The sequence below is a fragment of the Meles meles genome, chromosome 19 (genome assembly GCF_922984935.1).
Source record: "Meles meles chromosome 19, mMelMel3.1 paternal haplotype, whole genome shotgun sequence".
Taxonomy (NCBI): Eukaryota; Metazoa; Chordata; class Mammalia; order Carnivora; family Mustelidae; genus Meles; species Meles meles.
Genome location: NC_060084.1, coordinates 35,255,435 through 35,269,404, shown reverse-complemented (window position 1 = coordinate 35,269,404; position 13,970 = coordinate 35,255,435). Strand labels below are relative to the sequence as shown.

The window sequence follows — 13,970 nt, the reverse complement described above, 5'->3', positions numbered from 1 at the left end:
CAAGCACATACTTACTCCATAATTAGTGGTTCATCTTGAAAAGTCCTATTGAGTACAGTCATATTATTAGGATCTGCATAGAAAGAAAATATATAAATTAGCAGGTACTTTATATTATATTTGATATCTACTCGGGGTAAAATATCTATTCTTTTCAAAATTCATCTATAATTAATTTCAACTACTACTATTAACAAGACACTATAAATCTAACTTAAATGGACACCAAGTTTGTAAAGACAAAATACTGGGGTTCATTCTTAGTTAAGACCATCACTGCGATAACTTTCTTTAGAGGCTTCAATCAAAATCTCTTAGGTGAGTCTTCTTTAAATATAATTTTGCACTGGAGCAATTGACAATATGCACAAAACTACTTGACTCTAAAATGTCCCTGCTTATATACATGAAATGCTTCTTCCATGGTGCTGTTTCTTTAGATATTTACTGAGAATGAATTTGAAGTACTGAGACTATTACTTATCTTCTCAAATGTTACAGAAAACACAACTGTATCCCTTCCACCCTGCCTTGAGAAATCTGGCTCCATGAACAAAGTTATCTCTATTTAGGTATAACTAATTGGCTTTTCAGGTAAGTCTTGAAGGTTTTGGGGTAGACTCTCAAGCTCCACTCCAACCTTTTCGTGTTTTCCTGTAATGGGGAGACCAGAAACCCAAAATAGCATTTCTCACATATCCCTGCATCTGAGATTCTGAATAAAATGTGAGCCCTGGCAATCAGATACACTGCATTTTGGAAGGCAGTAGTTCCACTTCAGTGTATGATCACTGAATTTGTGAGTATCAAGAGGCAGGGTGCAGAGCATCCATCTGGCTGGTGAGGGTCACAGCAGACAGTGTCATTCTAGCAGCTGCTGTGCAACTGGCAGTGTTCTGATAGTAAAAAGCCTTCCTTGATGGCTCTGGGGATTGTTCCTGAAAGTTCAACCCAGAGTCTATTCTTTAGCTATCCCAATGATTCTATAGGCCTTAAACCCTTTAATAAATCACTCTCTTCCTAAGATAGCAAGAGTGGAATCTGTTCTCTAGAATTGATTTCAGATTAGCCCCTAACTGAAAAAGAAAAATCAGAAATTTGACTTTTAAAAATGTTTTTACAATTACTGACTCTTAAGAAATTCATTACTGAACTGATTTCAGAACAATATTTTGTTATATTTACCTAGGAATAATGGGCATATTCTTCCTTTAATATCCAGTGATAAATATTAAAAACTCTTAAAAAACAAATTCACCTAATGTTTGATTTTGTCCCCAGAAGATAACAGCTCCCAATTCACTGCTGGCATGATTTTTGGGAAGATATGTCAGAAGGACATCCATTTGTGAATCTCCATCATAATCCCCAGGGACTACACTCGTTATCAGTGCACTGTGATTCCTAAAAGAAACACACATTTTAAGGTATCGAGTCAAACTATAATGGAAAAGGACACCTTTATATTTGTACTACACACAAATATTTTCAATGTAAACTTGAAAATCACAGAACTGATTCTCACTTCATTCTCCTTTTTAATTTCTTATCATCCTTCATGTATTTAGGCCTCTTTGATCTACAAAATAATTCAGGATGACTGCAGAGCCAAATCTGAAATATTTCAAAAGAAAGCACAGTTTTATATTCTTATACTAGCTAATATAGTCCTTTTACTTTGTTCTTTTGTCAAGGACACCAATGCATTTAGCTGATTTATAAGAAATGGAGGCTCATAATCAACTGTTAAGGCAATCGGGGTATCACTGTCATTTTATTAGTTAAAAGTTTATTATTTGTAAAATACTTAATTTCTGATTTTAATGCAGATGTGAAGATTAATCATTTTATTTTTGAAAAATATTCAAGATTCACAATGGTAAGTAAGTTCTTTTTATCAAACCTGGCAATATGCTATCAAAACATACATACCTAATTTTATATTTTAATAATGAAATAATTCTGAAATTATTTATATTAACCTTGAAAACTTAAAACATGTCTTCTTATAACATTTGAATGACCCAACCAAAAAACAGGCCTTAAATTCAATCTTTATTTAATTCCACTTAGAGCAAATAGCAAGATAGCAAGTTTTCCAATAGACTAGAGATACTTTGGAAATAGCATCAAGAATCTAAAAATATATGTAACAGATTTTATTTAGGGTGAAAATGAGAAAAATACTGAAAAGGTTAAGCAAGGTTAAGAGGAGTGAAGAGAAACAAGAGTATCATAATGCATCTACCTATTATGTCCCATACATTACACCAATGCTTAATAGCTATTAACTGATCATTTTTATCACCTGAATTATCATTCTCATTGAACTGACTAGAAAACTGAGGTCTGGAGCGATTAAAAAGCTAAAGCTAAAAGCTAAAACTAACTAGCTAATTAGCTGATAATTAAACTGAATAGCTGAAATTCAAATTGTGTCAGCCTCTAAAACTAAACTTCATTCTGATAAAATCGTTTTGGTAATGCTAGTTTCCTCAAATAATTCCAACAATACTTTAACTTTTCCATGAAAATACCTGGTTTTTAAAAATGATGATATAGCACTCACCCATGCCACAATGTAGCAAACTATATCTAATTGTGGACGTCTCTTCATTTGCATGTGCATACAGAAGCATACTCAGTAACACATACTGAACATACTTGGCATTAATACCTGTCTAAATATATTCATGATTTGAGGGCAGAAAGTACTCTAGAATAGACAGGAATGTATTACAAAGGATTAGTTGGGAATTTAACCCAATCAGGTTATATTGCCATAAATGCACAGCTTCTTTATGGCTGTAAAAATAAGAAGTAGAAAGTTTAAAGATATGAGATTGACATATGTGTTTTTCTCTCTTTTTTTTTAAGATTTTATTTATTTATTTGAGAGAGAGAAAGTAAGAGAGAACATGAGTGGGGAGAAGGTCAGAGGGAAAAGCAGACTCCCCGTGGAGCTGGGAGCCCGATGTCGGACTCGATCCCAGGACTCCAGGATCACGACTTGAGCCGTAGGCAGTCGCCCAACCACCTGAGCCACCCAGGTGCCCCGACATATGCGTTTTTCTTTTCTTATTTCAAAGAACCAACTAAAATGATACTGAATAAAATTTTTTAAAAAATATATAACCCTCAAAAACAAAGAGATCATAAAGGGAGATAGAGAGTGGAAGGAATGCCAACTGACTTATGAGCACAAGAAAACTATAAGCTAAAACGTTTTAAGAAAATGGCTTAAGAATGAAAGTTTTTGCCCAGAAGAACAACTGAGAAGCTCAGAATTTGCAGTCATCAGAAATTATGAAAGACAAGAGTGATGCAAGAGGTTGAAAACAGGTTTATCTGAAAGTCTGTATTGTGAGTGATGGTCCCTTGTCCCTCTCTCTCAATAAGACAAGAACCAAGCAGTTTACTAAACAGGGATTAGAGATTTAAGTTACAGCAAAGGGTAAGGTTTGGGACTAAGCTAAAAACAGAATGTTAATAGTAAGTCTACAGAAGGAAAAATCTGACCCTTGTCCCAGCTCTATCCTATTCCTTGGATGCCAGTCATCCAGGAACATACCCACAGGGCAAGACAGGAGACAAGTCACACAATGCAAAGTTTCCAATCAGCTCATTAGTGCCATACTATTAAGTATGATATCTCCGCTTTTTGAAGAAAACTATGAATATTAAAGAGAGCCAAAACAAATAGCAATAAGGAAATGGAAGAAAAGAGAAATAATAAGGGGAATAATGAAACTTCAAAACTATAATTGAAGACATAAGGAAGTATGTCCATAAAACAAAAAAGGAACAGCATGCTAAGAGAAAAGAATAATAAGAGAACAAAGAAAACTTCTTGGAGATAAAAAATAAGACAGCTAACAAAAAATTCAATAGAAGGCTTCAAGTAAAACTGAGAAAACCTCCTGGAAAGCAAACAAAATGAAATGACAAAAACACAGATAAAATAAAGGTATAAGCATAGTCCAATAACCAACTGATAAGAATTCCTGAAAGAGAATAAAAAAAAAAGTTACTAAAGAAATAAGAACATTTCAGAAAGCACCCAAGGTTAGAAACCTCCATTTTGAAGAGGCCCACCTAATACCCAGTATAACAAATGAAAAATAAATCAAGACACATCATCATGAAATATCAGAGCAAACGGGATAAAGAAGAGACCCTAAGAGCTTCCAAAAGTAAAAATAAAACAAGTCACATTAGAAGGATTATGGGGGAAAAAAGCACTGTATTTTAAAATAGCACCCCATGAAACTAGAAGACTATAGGCCAATCAAAGTATTAAAAGTAATAAAAAAATTGGGGACTTGGAAGGACAAAGCATATACTGTTTCTTAGGAATTTCCTGAAGGATGCACTCCAGTGAAGTAAATGAAGACGTTAAGAATAAAATGGCACAGGATCCAAAAAAGAGGGATCCAACAAAGAATGACAAAGGGAAAATCCCCAAATACTAACCTTGCAGGAGGCTTAAAGAATGAATCCAGAGGGGGTAGAAGTGTAGAGTTCTCTCAAAGGGGAAAACAAAAATGTACAACTGGTATTCAGCCAATATGATGGACGTGTACCATGAAATTAAAGATAAGTACACAGAAAACTATGCAATTGATTTTTCAAAAATCAACCAATTACTTCAGGAGGAAAAACTCTGCAGAAATGAAATAAAAAATGGTGGGTACTGAAGTGCACAGAAACTACATGGTCAAAATGTAAATGAAGTTTAGTAATTTAATTAAAAATATAATGAAACTGAGATGATGGGGATAATTTAAAGATGGCAAATCCTCATCTATGCTAACAAAAATCCAAGAGAAGATAATTAGTGAAGAAATTACAGTGTAAATGCTTATTTTAAAATATGGAAATAAACCTCAGAGAAAATATCTGAAGGTTTTGTAAGTGGTTGCATCTGGGAGAAGAACATGGGAGTAGGAAAGAACAAAGAGGAAAGAAAAGAGGAAAGGAGAGTTATTTTTCCTTTGAAAAATATTCTAAATAAAATAAAAACAAGTTTCTAAATTTTAATAATATATAAGACAACACTGCATTAATCAAAGAAAATGAAACAAACTGGGATTTTTTTTTTAAAGTTGGTAGAAGTCTAGTCCTTTGTAGTTCAAACATTTCTTTCCAAGAAAAATCACTTCCAAGCAAGTCATTTCTTGTATATAATATTTACCTACTGTTCCCTGTCCACGCCAAGCATGCTGACATTCATTACTAGAAAAATTTCTCAAGAAGGACAGTTCCTGTTTGTTCATTTAAAAATTTCCTTTCAATGTTCTAATTCAAGGTCCTTCTTTTTTTTTTTTTTAAGATTTTTTATTTATTTGTTTGAAAGAGATCATAAGTAGGCAGAGAGGCAGGCGGGGGGGGGGGGGGGGGCGAAATTAGGCTCCCTGCTGAGCAGAGAGACTGATGTGGGGCTTGATCCTAGGACCCTGAGATCATGACCTGAGCAGAAGGCAGAGGCTTTAACCCACTGAGCCACCCAGGTGCCCCCTTCATCTTTCCTTTAAACAAGAACCTGTAATGATTCCCCACTTTTCATGGGATTCAGTTCAAATGCTTTGTGATAACCTTAACCACTGAGCCACCCAGGTGCCCCTGCTTTGTGATAACCTTATAAAGGTTTCCAGTACTCCCTGATCTCATCTTCTTAGTTCATAACTCTCCAAAGTATACCATCCATTTCAGTTAAGTAAATCTTTCCATCTCCACTTCACAACACGCTTACTGCTATCTTTTGTTAATGCTGTGTCCCCAAACTTAAAAGCCTGCACCTAAATTATACTCAAGGTCACTGAAATCCTGTAACTTTCTAGAAGTTTCCACTTTAGTCTGCACTAACTCATTTTTTCTTCCTTGAACCAGTCATCAATTAATTCTTGCTTCTTGATGTTTCAAAACAGTGCTGGCTCATTACTGATGTTGATCACTGAGTTTCAGGCCATGTCAGTGATATAAAATAAAAATAAGAACTATTATTTGAACATTGATAAAATTCAGCTTGATTTAAATTCCTTCAAAATAAACCTTAAAAAAACCATCACTTACCAAGCAAAAAGAAAGAGCACAGAGATCACTGACCTTTTCCCAGTGCAAATAAAGGCCCCCTCCCACCCTCAACACATAGTTGACCGATGACCTTGTGAATGAGCTGGTGCAATGTGCACACTCAGGATGAGGGACAATCTCCAACACATTCAAGAAGGGGTAATAGATTGCAAGAGAATGAAGGGTGTTTATGCAGGAACAAACCTGATTTACTCAAACATATTTATTTTTTTAAAAAGTAAGTAATTTTTAAACTTTGGTATACTCACTATTTTTCCTAACAAATCACTTGCTACCCATACCTCATAACTAGTGGTTTTGTGTCAACACAGTTGAGTAAAATTGATTCAAAGACAATTCAACTAGCTATTGCATATCAATCATTACAACAATGATTGTTTTTACAGGAAAATATACATTTGTACTTACTTCAAGGACACTTTTACTTTGGGTTTAAAATAGGGTGCATTCTGGTCTGCCAAAAAGACGATTAAATCATTTCCTAAAAGAAGTGAATATACATTATTAAATATTTCCAGGTAATACCTCTAATCAGTGGTTACAAAAAGCTGTCTGGGTGCTGTTCTTAACAAAAAACTTTTATTTTACTCCAGTTCCTCTGCCCTCTCAAGGTGAGTCCTACTTGTCTGATGGAAAGGGGATACCTAACAGTATATCACAAATTCAGTGTTAAAGTGGCACAGAAACAGGAAGGATGAACACAGAAAATGAGGTTGATCAAAACAAACTGAGGCCAATGGCTTCTGCCAGGAATCAGATCAGGTGACTTAAAAGAATACATAAAGAACACGCCTTTTACCTATAGTATATGTCAAGCCTTGTCTCCCCAAACCTACCAACATGACCTCTTATAAAGCTGTTGAGTTTATCACACAGATGCACTGCCCCAGGAAAAAAGAACTCCTACTGTAGGTATCTAACTAGTTACAAGGACATGATTACATATTTAAGAAAAAGTTGAATCTTCTAAGGTCCTCCTCTTGTGGCTTCTATGGAACCATCACCCAAGTTGAGGCACTGGAACTCACTGGATGCATTCATGAGAACTCACTGGAACACACTTTTGAAACTGTTTAATTAAACCCAGCCAACTTTCTGAATTCACTTTGGATGGAATAGCTACAGGTTTGGCAGTATGCACCCTTTCTGCAATAAATACATAGTCATACAAAGATAGGAAAATTATCCACAGTCCACAAGAGGCTTTGGTATATTTGTAAGAGCCACAAAAAACCTGGACCAAGATCCTGTTAGTTAAGCTCTGTATAAACCTGCTTCACCTCCTTCCTTCATGGCCTTGATCTACCCAGTTCTGTGGGTACTCAAAATGTTAAGACCCTTTAATATCCATTGTCAGCATCAAGATTTACAATAAAGTTTGTTTAGTGATGATTAAAGCAAAGAACTCGTAAGAACCTCAAGTTGACAAGGAAAGCAGAGATTTGGAAGATTAGGGTGGTGACGGAAGTGAGGAAAAGGTCAGATGCTCATAAGACTACACAGCTCAGGAGGGAGAAGAATCCGCAGTTAAACATTGATAAACACTGGGTTTATCAATGGTCCCTTCAAAATGGTTGTGTGAGCTGTGAGGTGTTTAGGGCACAGGGCGGGGGGGGGGGGCGGTGGTGGTGGATACAGTAGCTTCAAAGCTGGGACCCTGAAAAAGGGAGGGGCGGGTGAACAAGGCAAATGAGGAGGTAGGTATGAGAAGAAACTGTCAAATTGCATCTTTCCCAGTTCCTCAAAGGGGAAGGAATATCGAAGGAAGTAAAGCAGAAAGGAATGAAGGGGCTTTGGGAGGAAAGGCAGAGGGAAGCTACAAAGACTCCTGGGAATCAGGAACAACTTGGGAAAGCAGGTGATTGCATAGGGAGCAGAGGGTACTTGGGTGAAGGTCTCAGGCTTCTCAGGAACAACACAAAACCCTCGGGTGTTTCTAGGGCTCTTGTAGGTAGATCAAACTGTGGGGTGGCCAGGCCAGCATCCGGGGCTGGAAAAGATGGAGAAAACGGGCAAGCTGCAAAGGATGCTGGAAATTAAGGGAGAGACAGGGTTGGGAGAGAAGGGCTGGGAAATGCAGGAGGACTGGCCATCCGGGCTAGGGGTGTGGGAACACCGGGAGGGGCACAGGGACAGCGGACAGAGGGAGGGCCGGGCAAGCACTGACTTTCCCGCAGCACGAAGAGGTCCGTCTGCTTGTCGGAGTTGAGGTCTCCGAAGGCCGCCAGGGTGCCCCAGGCCTCGGCCCCAAAGAGCTCGGCCGTGACGTTGTGCAGCGCCCGCGCCGGGACCGGCCCGACTCCGAGCAGCGCGAGCCCCCCAAGCAGCGGCGCCAGCAGCACCCAGGAGCTCAGCAGCCGGCCCGCCGCCGCCATGGCAGCCCCTCGGCCCCCGCCCGCCGGCCCAGTGCCGCGCTTGACGGCAGCCGGAAAGCACCGTGCCGCCGGCCGAGAGAGAAATCGCACAGCCCAGACGCTCGCACGAGCCGCCGCCGGTTCCCCTCTCACTCTCCCCTAGAGCTAAACCTCTGGCGCTTGGGAGGCCGCGGCACTAGGTTGAGAATCGCCCCTGCGCTCACTTCCGGTCGGCGCGCCTCTCGACAGTGTCGCGCGGGGGGGGCGGGGCCGGCCGGGAGGAGCTGACAGGCGGTCCCGGGGGCGGTGGCCAAGGCGGCTGCGGGAGAGCGGTGGTGGGGTTGGCGGGGCTCATGGCTGAAGTGAGCTGGAAGGTGTTGGAGCGAAGAGCCCGGGCCAAGCGCTCAGGTTTGGCTGGCTGGAGCGCCACCCCCTTCCCCAGCACCCGGGTGGTGCCCCCCCCTCAAGCGCCTTGGGCGGGAGGGTGGTGGGGGTCCTGGAGTTGAACCTCTGCCCGCGTGTGTCCCTTTAGAAAGCAGAGGGCGGTCCGTGGCTTTCTTACTCATGTCTACCCCCATCCGCACCAGTTGGTGGTGGCCCCAACTTTACCACATGTGTTTTTCCCCAGTGCTATTTCGTATGTGTCCCCCCTCGGAAAGTAGGTGGTGGTGTCGACTAAGCCTCGAGTCTTTAGAAATCAGGTGGCTGCCAGTTCCTGGGGGGAGTGCGTCCTCCCTCAAAAATCAGCTTCATTTTTAGATGTGACTGATCTAAGTCCTGATAGATCTGGTCCTAGAAAACTGGCAGCAGAAATGTGTTGCCTTATTTCATATCTCCCTTTTACGTTCTTCACAAGTTCTGCGAGTTTTCTATGTGGCACGAATCGAAGGGGGACAGGGCCTTACGCTGTGAAAGGGGTCACGTTGAGCATGCTTAGGGCTCAGAAGGAAGCGGGCCCCTTCCCTGGGCAAGTGGCCCCAGGACTCATAGTTCCCAGTGGTGCCTCCCAAATCCAAAGCCACCGAGGTCAGAAGACGCTGCGCAGGCAGTTACAACAGTTGGAAGTGTCCTGAACTGACTTGTTCAAATTGCAAAGTCACGACTTTGAAGTTAGCACTTGTGGCTGATCACTCCTCTAGATAGAATTGAAACTTCCCCTTATTTCTGGCTGGATGGATATAATCTTGAGCTAAAAGTGTGCCTATAAACAGAAAAGATGTGTGGAATGACAAGGGTTCAGTTAAGAATCTTCCTTTTTAAAGGATTGACGTTATTATATGTCAGTGTTGAAAGATGCTAATGTTAAGCAAGGAAAGGCATGGCCCTCAGAAAACATGTCTGCATTTGCATTGATATTGAGAGTTTTGCTTTATTTGTTTGTTTTTTTCTCAGCTAATATGCCCCATTATGTTTGGGGTTTTTTTCAATTGATGTATTTTTTAGTTGTCTGTTGTGTCGTTTGCCTTTTTTTTTTTTTAATTTAAAGAAATGTGTCTAATTTCATAAATCATACAGGAGAAAGTCATTGAATCTTCCTTGCCAATTTCGTTGTTTTAAAACTTTACTTAAAAAGTTTTGCACTACTTACTTAGGTTACAGCAAAACTACCAGGAAAGTATTAGAGAATTTTTTAACAAGTAGTCCTTAGTACATTTCAGAGTCATTACAGTTATTTGGATTAGTCACATGTATTGTTTCACAATTTTTAAAATTTTTGTGTCATATTGAAATATTGATTGACCACTAACAGTGTGTCTACCTGGGCTATAAAAAGTGTTAATTGTATTGAACATATCTGGCCAAAGAGAGTAACCTGAGTTTTCTTCCAGGGAACTGAGCTCTGCCCTCAACGTCTATTTTACAGCATTTCTCTTTTCTCTTAGCAAGCGTATAGCGTTTATTTTCTTCTCCAGGCTTTATTTTCTCTGAATTGCATGTCATCACAGTAAGCTTTGAAAACCTACCTTCTCTTTCTTTTTTTTTTTTTAAAGATTTTATTTATTTATTTGACAGAGAGAGATCACAAGTAGGCAGAGAGGCAGGCAGAGAGTGTGAGAGGGAAGCAGGCTCCCTGCCGAGCAGAGAGCCCAATGCGGGACTCGATCCCAGGACCCTGAGATCATGACCTGAGCCGAAGGCAGTGGCCTAAACCACTGAGCCACCCAGGCGCCCCCTACCTTCTCTTTCTTAAGTGAGAAAAAAAAAAAAAACAGATTTAACTTTTGTTGAATGCCGTCACTTATGTCCAGTTTCATGTGCAAAGGGGTTAAGTGCATAGTATAAATGTTGGATGTTACTGTGTGTTTATATCATGGTAGTAAAAGATAGTATTCAAAGTCATTCCTCCAAATTAGTTGAGGTTTCAGGTTCTAACTCTTTAAGGTGTTGACTATAAAGTTTATTGCATGAATTATTGACTTCCTATGTTATTAAAAACAATCAACCTGATTCTGTTTGTTACTTTTAGAAAAATATATAAACTGAGCTTAGTTTGAAATATATAACCTGACTCTGAGATAGATGCCACGCAAAGTTCTGAGCATTGTTACATAGTAGCGAATCACTTCACTGCTCAATAGAGGATGCTACACTTGTGTAATGTTTAATAAGTGGATAATATATATTTCCTGCCTCATCCATATAAGCAAATGTAATTTATCAAAGCAAAGAAAATCAAATTTTCAAGTCATTAAAAAGAAAATAAAATTATAATGAGCCTCGATTATTGCCTTTGTTGCACACTGCATTATGTTAATAACCGCTCACACCGCTTTCAATTAATCTAATGCTGATTGCTTCTAACCTTCACTAAACAGTTTTGAAAATTGCTGTAGTTTAGCCTGCGACGCTTATGATTAGAGTCAACAATTTGAAATGGCCAGCTCACCTGATGCCATCGTCTCTTCTCCTGCAGCTTTCTTAAGGTCTGGTAAGTGTGTAGACCCCAAACGGGTCACTTGGTAATTTTAAATACCTTTGTTTCTGAAGGCTGGTGTCAACCATATGATATCATCTTGGTTTTATTTCCTCTTTGGTGGGCCCAAGCCTGGCATCATTTCTGTTTTTGTTAGACTCAAGTTTGTACTATATGTTGAATGTGGCCTATAGTGATATGGTGTAGGGCATGAAAAGTGTAGAGAGAAGCCCCTGTCTTTACTCTAGCAATATGTGACCAGGGCCTGGGAACCTCAGTGCCAGGGATCCTCAGTTTTAAAATGGGTACCTAAAAAGTTTCTTAAGTGATTATCATCTTCTTGGATAATGGAAATAACTTTTGTAAATTAGAAATATTTTTGTTACTGTTATAATTATTTCCTCATCAACTACCTGTGAAGTAGGGTTTTTTTTTTCTTTTTTTTTTTTTTAAAGAGAGAGATGGATGGAGGGGCAGAGGGAGAGGGAAAGAGAGAATATTAAAAAGCCTCCATTCCCAGCACAGAGCCCAATGTGGGGCTCCATCTCACGACCCTGAGATCAGGACCTCAGCTGAAATCAATTAATTGATTAATTGACTGAGCCACTGAGGTGCTCCTGTGAAGCAGGTATTTTTGTAAATATGATTTTGTAGACAGGAAATGGAAGCTCACAAAGGTAAAACAACTTTCCCCAGATCCCAGACTATTACGTTTCAAGGCTATGTGCTTTGCCTTCCACCCCTTGGCATGTTGGTGTGGGCTGGAGGAGACATTGGCACAGTGGCTCTTAGACATGTTGGTGAGACCCTTTGCAAGCTGGATGAAAGCTGATTGCTCTACTCATGAGTCCCCAGGATTTGGAAGGGATGCAAGGAAGTTCATGCATCCAATGGAGACCACGTTTGTATTCTCATTAGGAATTCAAGTCTTTGGCTGTATCTAGTCTTCCTTTACAGAAGAAGGAAAGGCCTTCTTTGGGGCTTTTTTTCTGTATGTAGTGACCCATCTTGGCCATTTAAAATCTGTTCATTGTGTGAACACTCTAGGAGAAGACTTTTGGCAAGAGGATGCTTTTCATCTCAAATATGCCTTAAGCAGAATATCAGCCTCAGGACTCATTAACAGGTAAATGTGAGATGAGGCAGCCCAAACCCAGACAATAAAGCCCAAACTTTATTTCCATTTAGATGTTAATTCCTGTTTTGGCAAGATTGAGGAGAAAATCTTGAAATAGGAAGGAGCTTAAGGAAAAATCACAGAAAAGAATGCTCATATTAAGGAATGAAAATGATCCTTGTCTTCAGCTGTCATCTGCTAAATAACAAAATAGCATGTAATATATAACATTGACAGTTGATTTCTGGTTTACTCTTTGAACTAAGAGAACAAGAAGACATATATCTTTGGACTGTGTTTTCTGTATTTTAAGCACCAGGCTCTGTTTTCCATTTTGGCTTTCCTAGTAAGGGCTTGGTGGGTTTCCAGCATTAGCAAAGTCATTCAGCAGTTATAGGGAAAGAGAATACTATTGATGCATAAAAGCATCAATAGTCCTGAAAATTTCAAAACACAAGAACTGTGCTTTACCATTACATAGAATGTTTGATATACAGATGCTTCATATACAAGAAGCATTTCCAGTACCATATCATTAAATCAAAATAGAATGCACCAAGAAACAAAATAGAAATATACCAAACTTCACAGTTTTAAGCTATGTTAAAGACCTGATTCCTTGTGAATTACTTTCAATTACACTTTTTGGGGGGTTCCTCTAACCAAAACTTAATAATGACTCCAAAATCTCCTTAAATCTTTTATCTGCTAAACACTCTGAGTGGTTTGCATTTATGATTTATTTACTAATTGAAAAATACTGCTTTGGAAATGATTTATTTTCCCTATTGTCATTTCTTGGACATTATCATTGTAGAAGAGTGTTTTAAGGAATAATTTCAGGGGTGCTAGGGTGGCTCAGTTGGTTGAGCGACTGGTTCGATTTCATTTCAGGTCATGATATATGGGTTCTGGGATCAAGCCCTGTATCAGGCTCTGCACTCAGCAGGGAGTCTGCTTGAGGATTCTTTCTCTCTCTTCCTTTGCTCATCCATTGCTTTCTCTCTCTCTGTCAAATAAATAAGTAAATAAATCTAAAAAAAAGGAATAATTTCATTTAACAGTTATTCTGAAACATGTCCTTGGTTGACAGCTGAGCTTTTCCCTGGTGTTTTTGGCTAGATACTATCCGATGTTACCAAAAGTGAAAGCTAGTACCTTGATTTTGGAAAATTAACTTCTAGTGTACCTAGATTATTTTATGTATTGTAACCTTCTTTTTTTCTCCTGAATTTCTTTCTTTTTTTTAAAAATTTTTTTTGAAGATTTTTTATTTATTTGCCAGAGAGAGAGAGAGAGAGCACAGGCAGGCAGAGTGGCAGCAGAGGCAGAGGGAGAAGCAGGCTCCCCGCCGAGCAAGGAGCCCAATGTGGGACTCGATCCCAGGATGCTGGGATCATGACCTGAGCCGAAGGCAGCCGCTTAACCAACTGAGCCACCCAGGCGTCCCCTGAATTTATTTCTATTATTTTGTCTTCATTCCCACTCTTTA

At 39.3% G+C, this 13,970-nt stretch overlaps 2 protein-coding genes across 4 annotated transcripts in view; one reads left to right on the top strand and one right to left on the bottom strand.

Annotated features, from left to right (window-relative positions):
* ITFG1 (integrin alpha FG-GAP repeat containing 1) overlaps positions 1–8,671 on the bottom strand; it is a 286,746-nt gene extending 278,075 nt beyond the window's left edge. The window contains exons 1-4 of the mRNA XM_045989066.1: positions 8,261–8,671; positions 6,502–6,574; positions 1,259–1,404; positions 16–73 (exon numbers count right to left, since the gene is read on the bottom strand). Coding sequence (XP_045845022.1) covers positions 16–73; positions 1,259–1,404; positions 6,502–6,574; positions 8,261–8,468 — 485 coding nt within the window. The 5' untranslated portion in view covers positions 8,469–8,671. The remainder of the gene's footprint in view (positions 1–15; positions 74–1,258; positions 1,405–6,501; positions 6,575–8,260) is intronic.
* Positions 8,672–8,734: 63 nt separating this feature from the next.
* The window catches only part of PHKB (phosphorylase kinase regulatory subunit beta), a 249,812-nt gene continuing 244,576 nt past the window's right edge, over positions 8,735–13,970 (top strand). For 2 of the 3 annotated variants that reach the window (XM_045988942.1, XM_045988940.1), the window contains exons 1-2: positions 8,735–8,855; positions 11,264–11,376. In XM_045988942.1, the coding sequence (XP_045844898.1) occupies positions 11,322–11,376 (55 nt within the window). In that variant the 5' untranslated portion in view covers positions 8,735–8,855; positions 11,264–11,321. The remainder of the gene's footprint in view (positions 8,856–11,263; positions 11,377–13,970) is intronic. The other variant, XM_045988941.1, reaches the window with a different exon arrangement.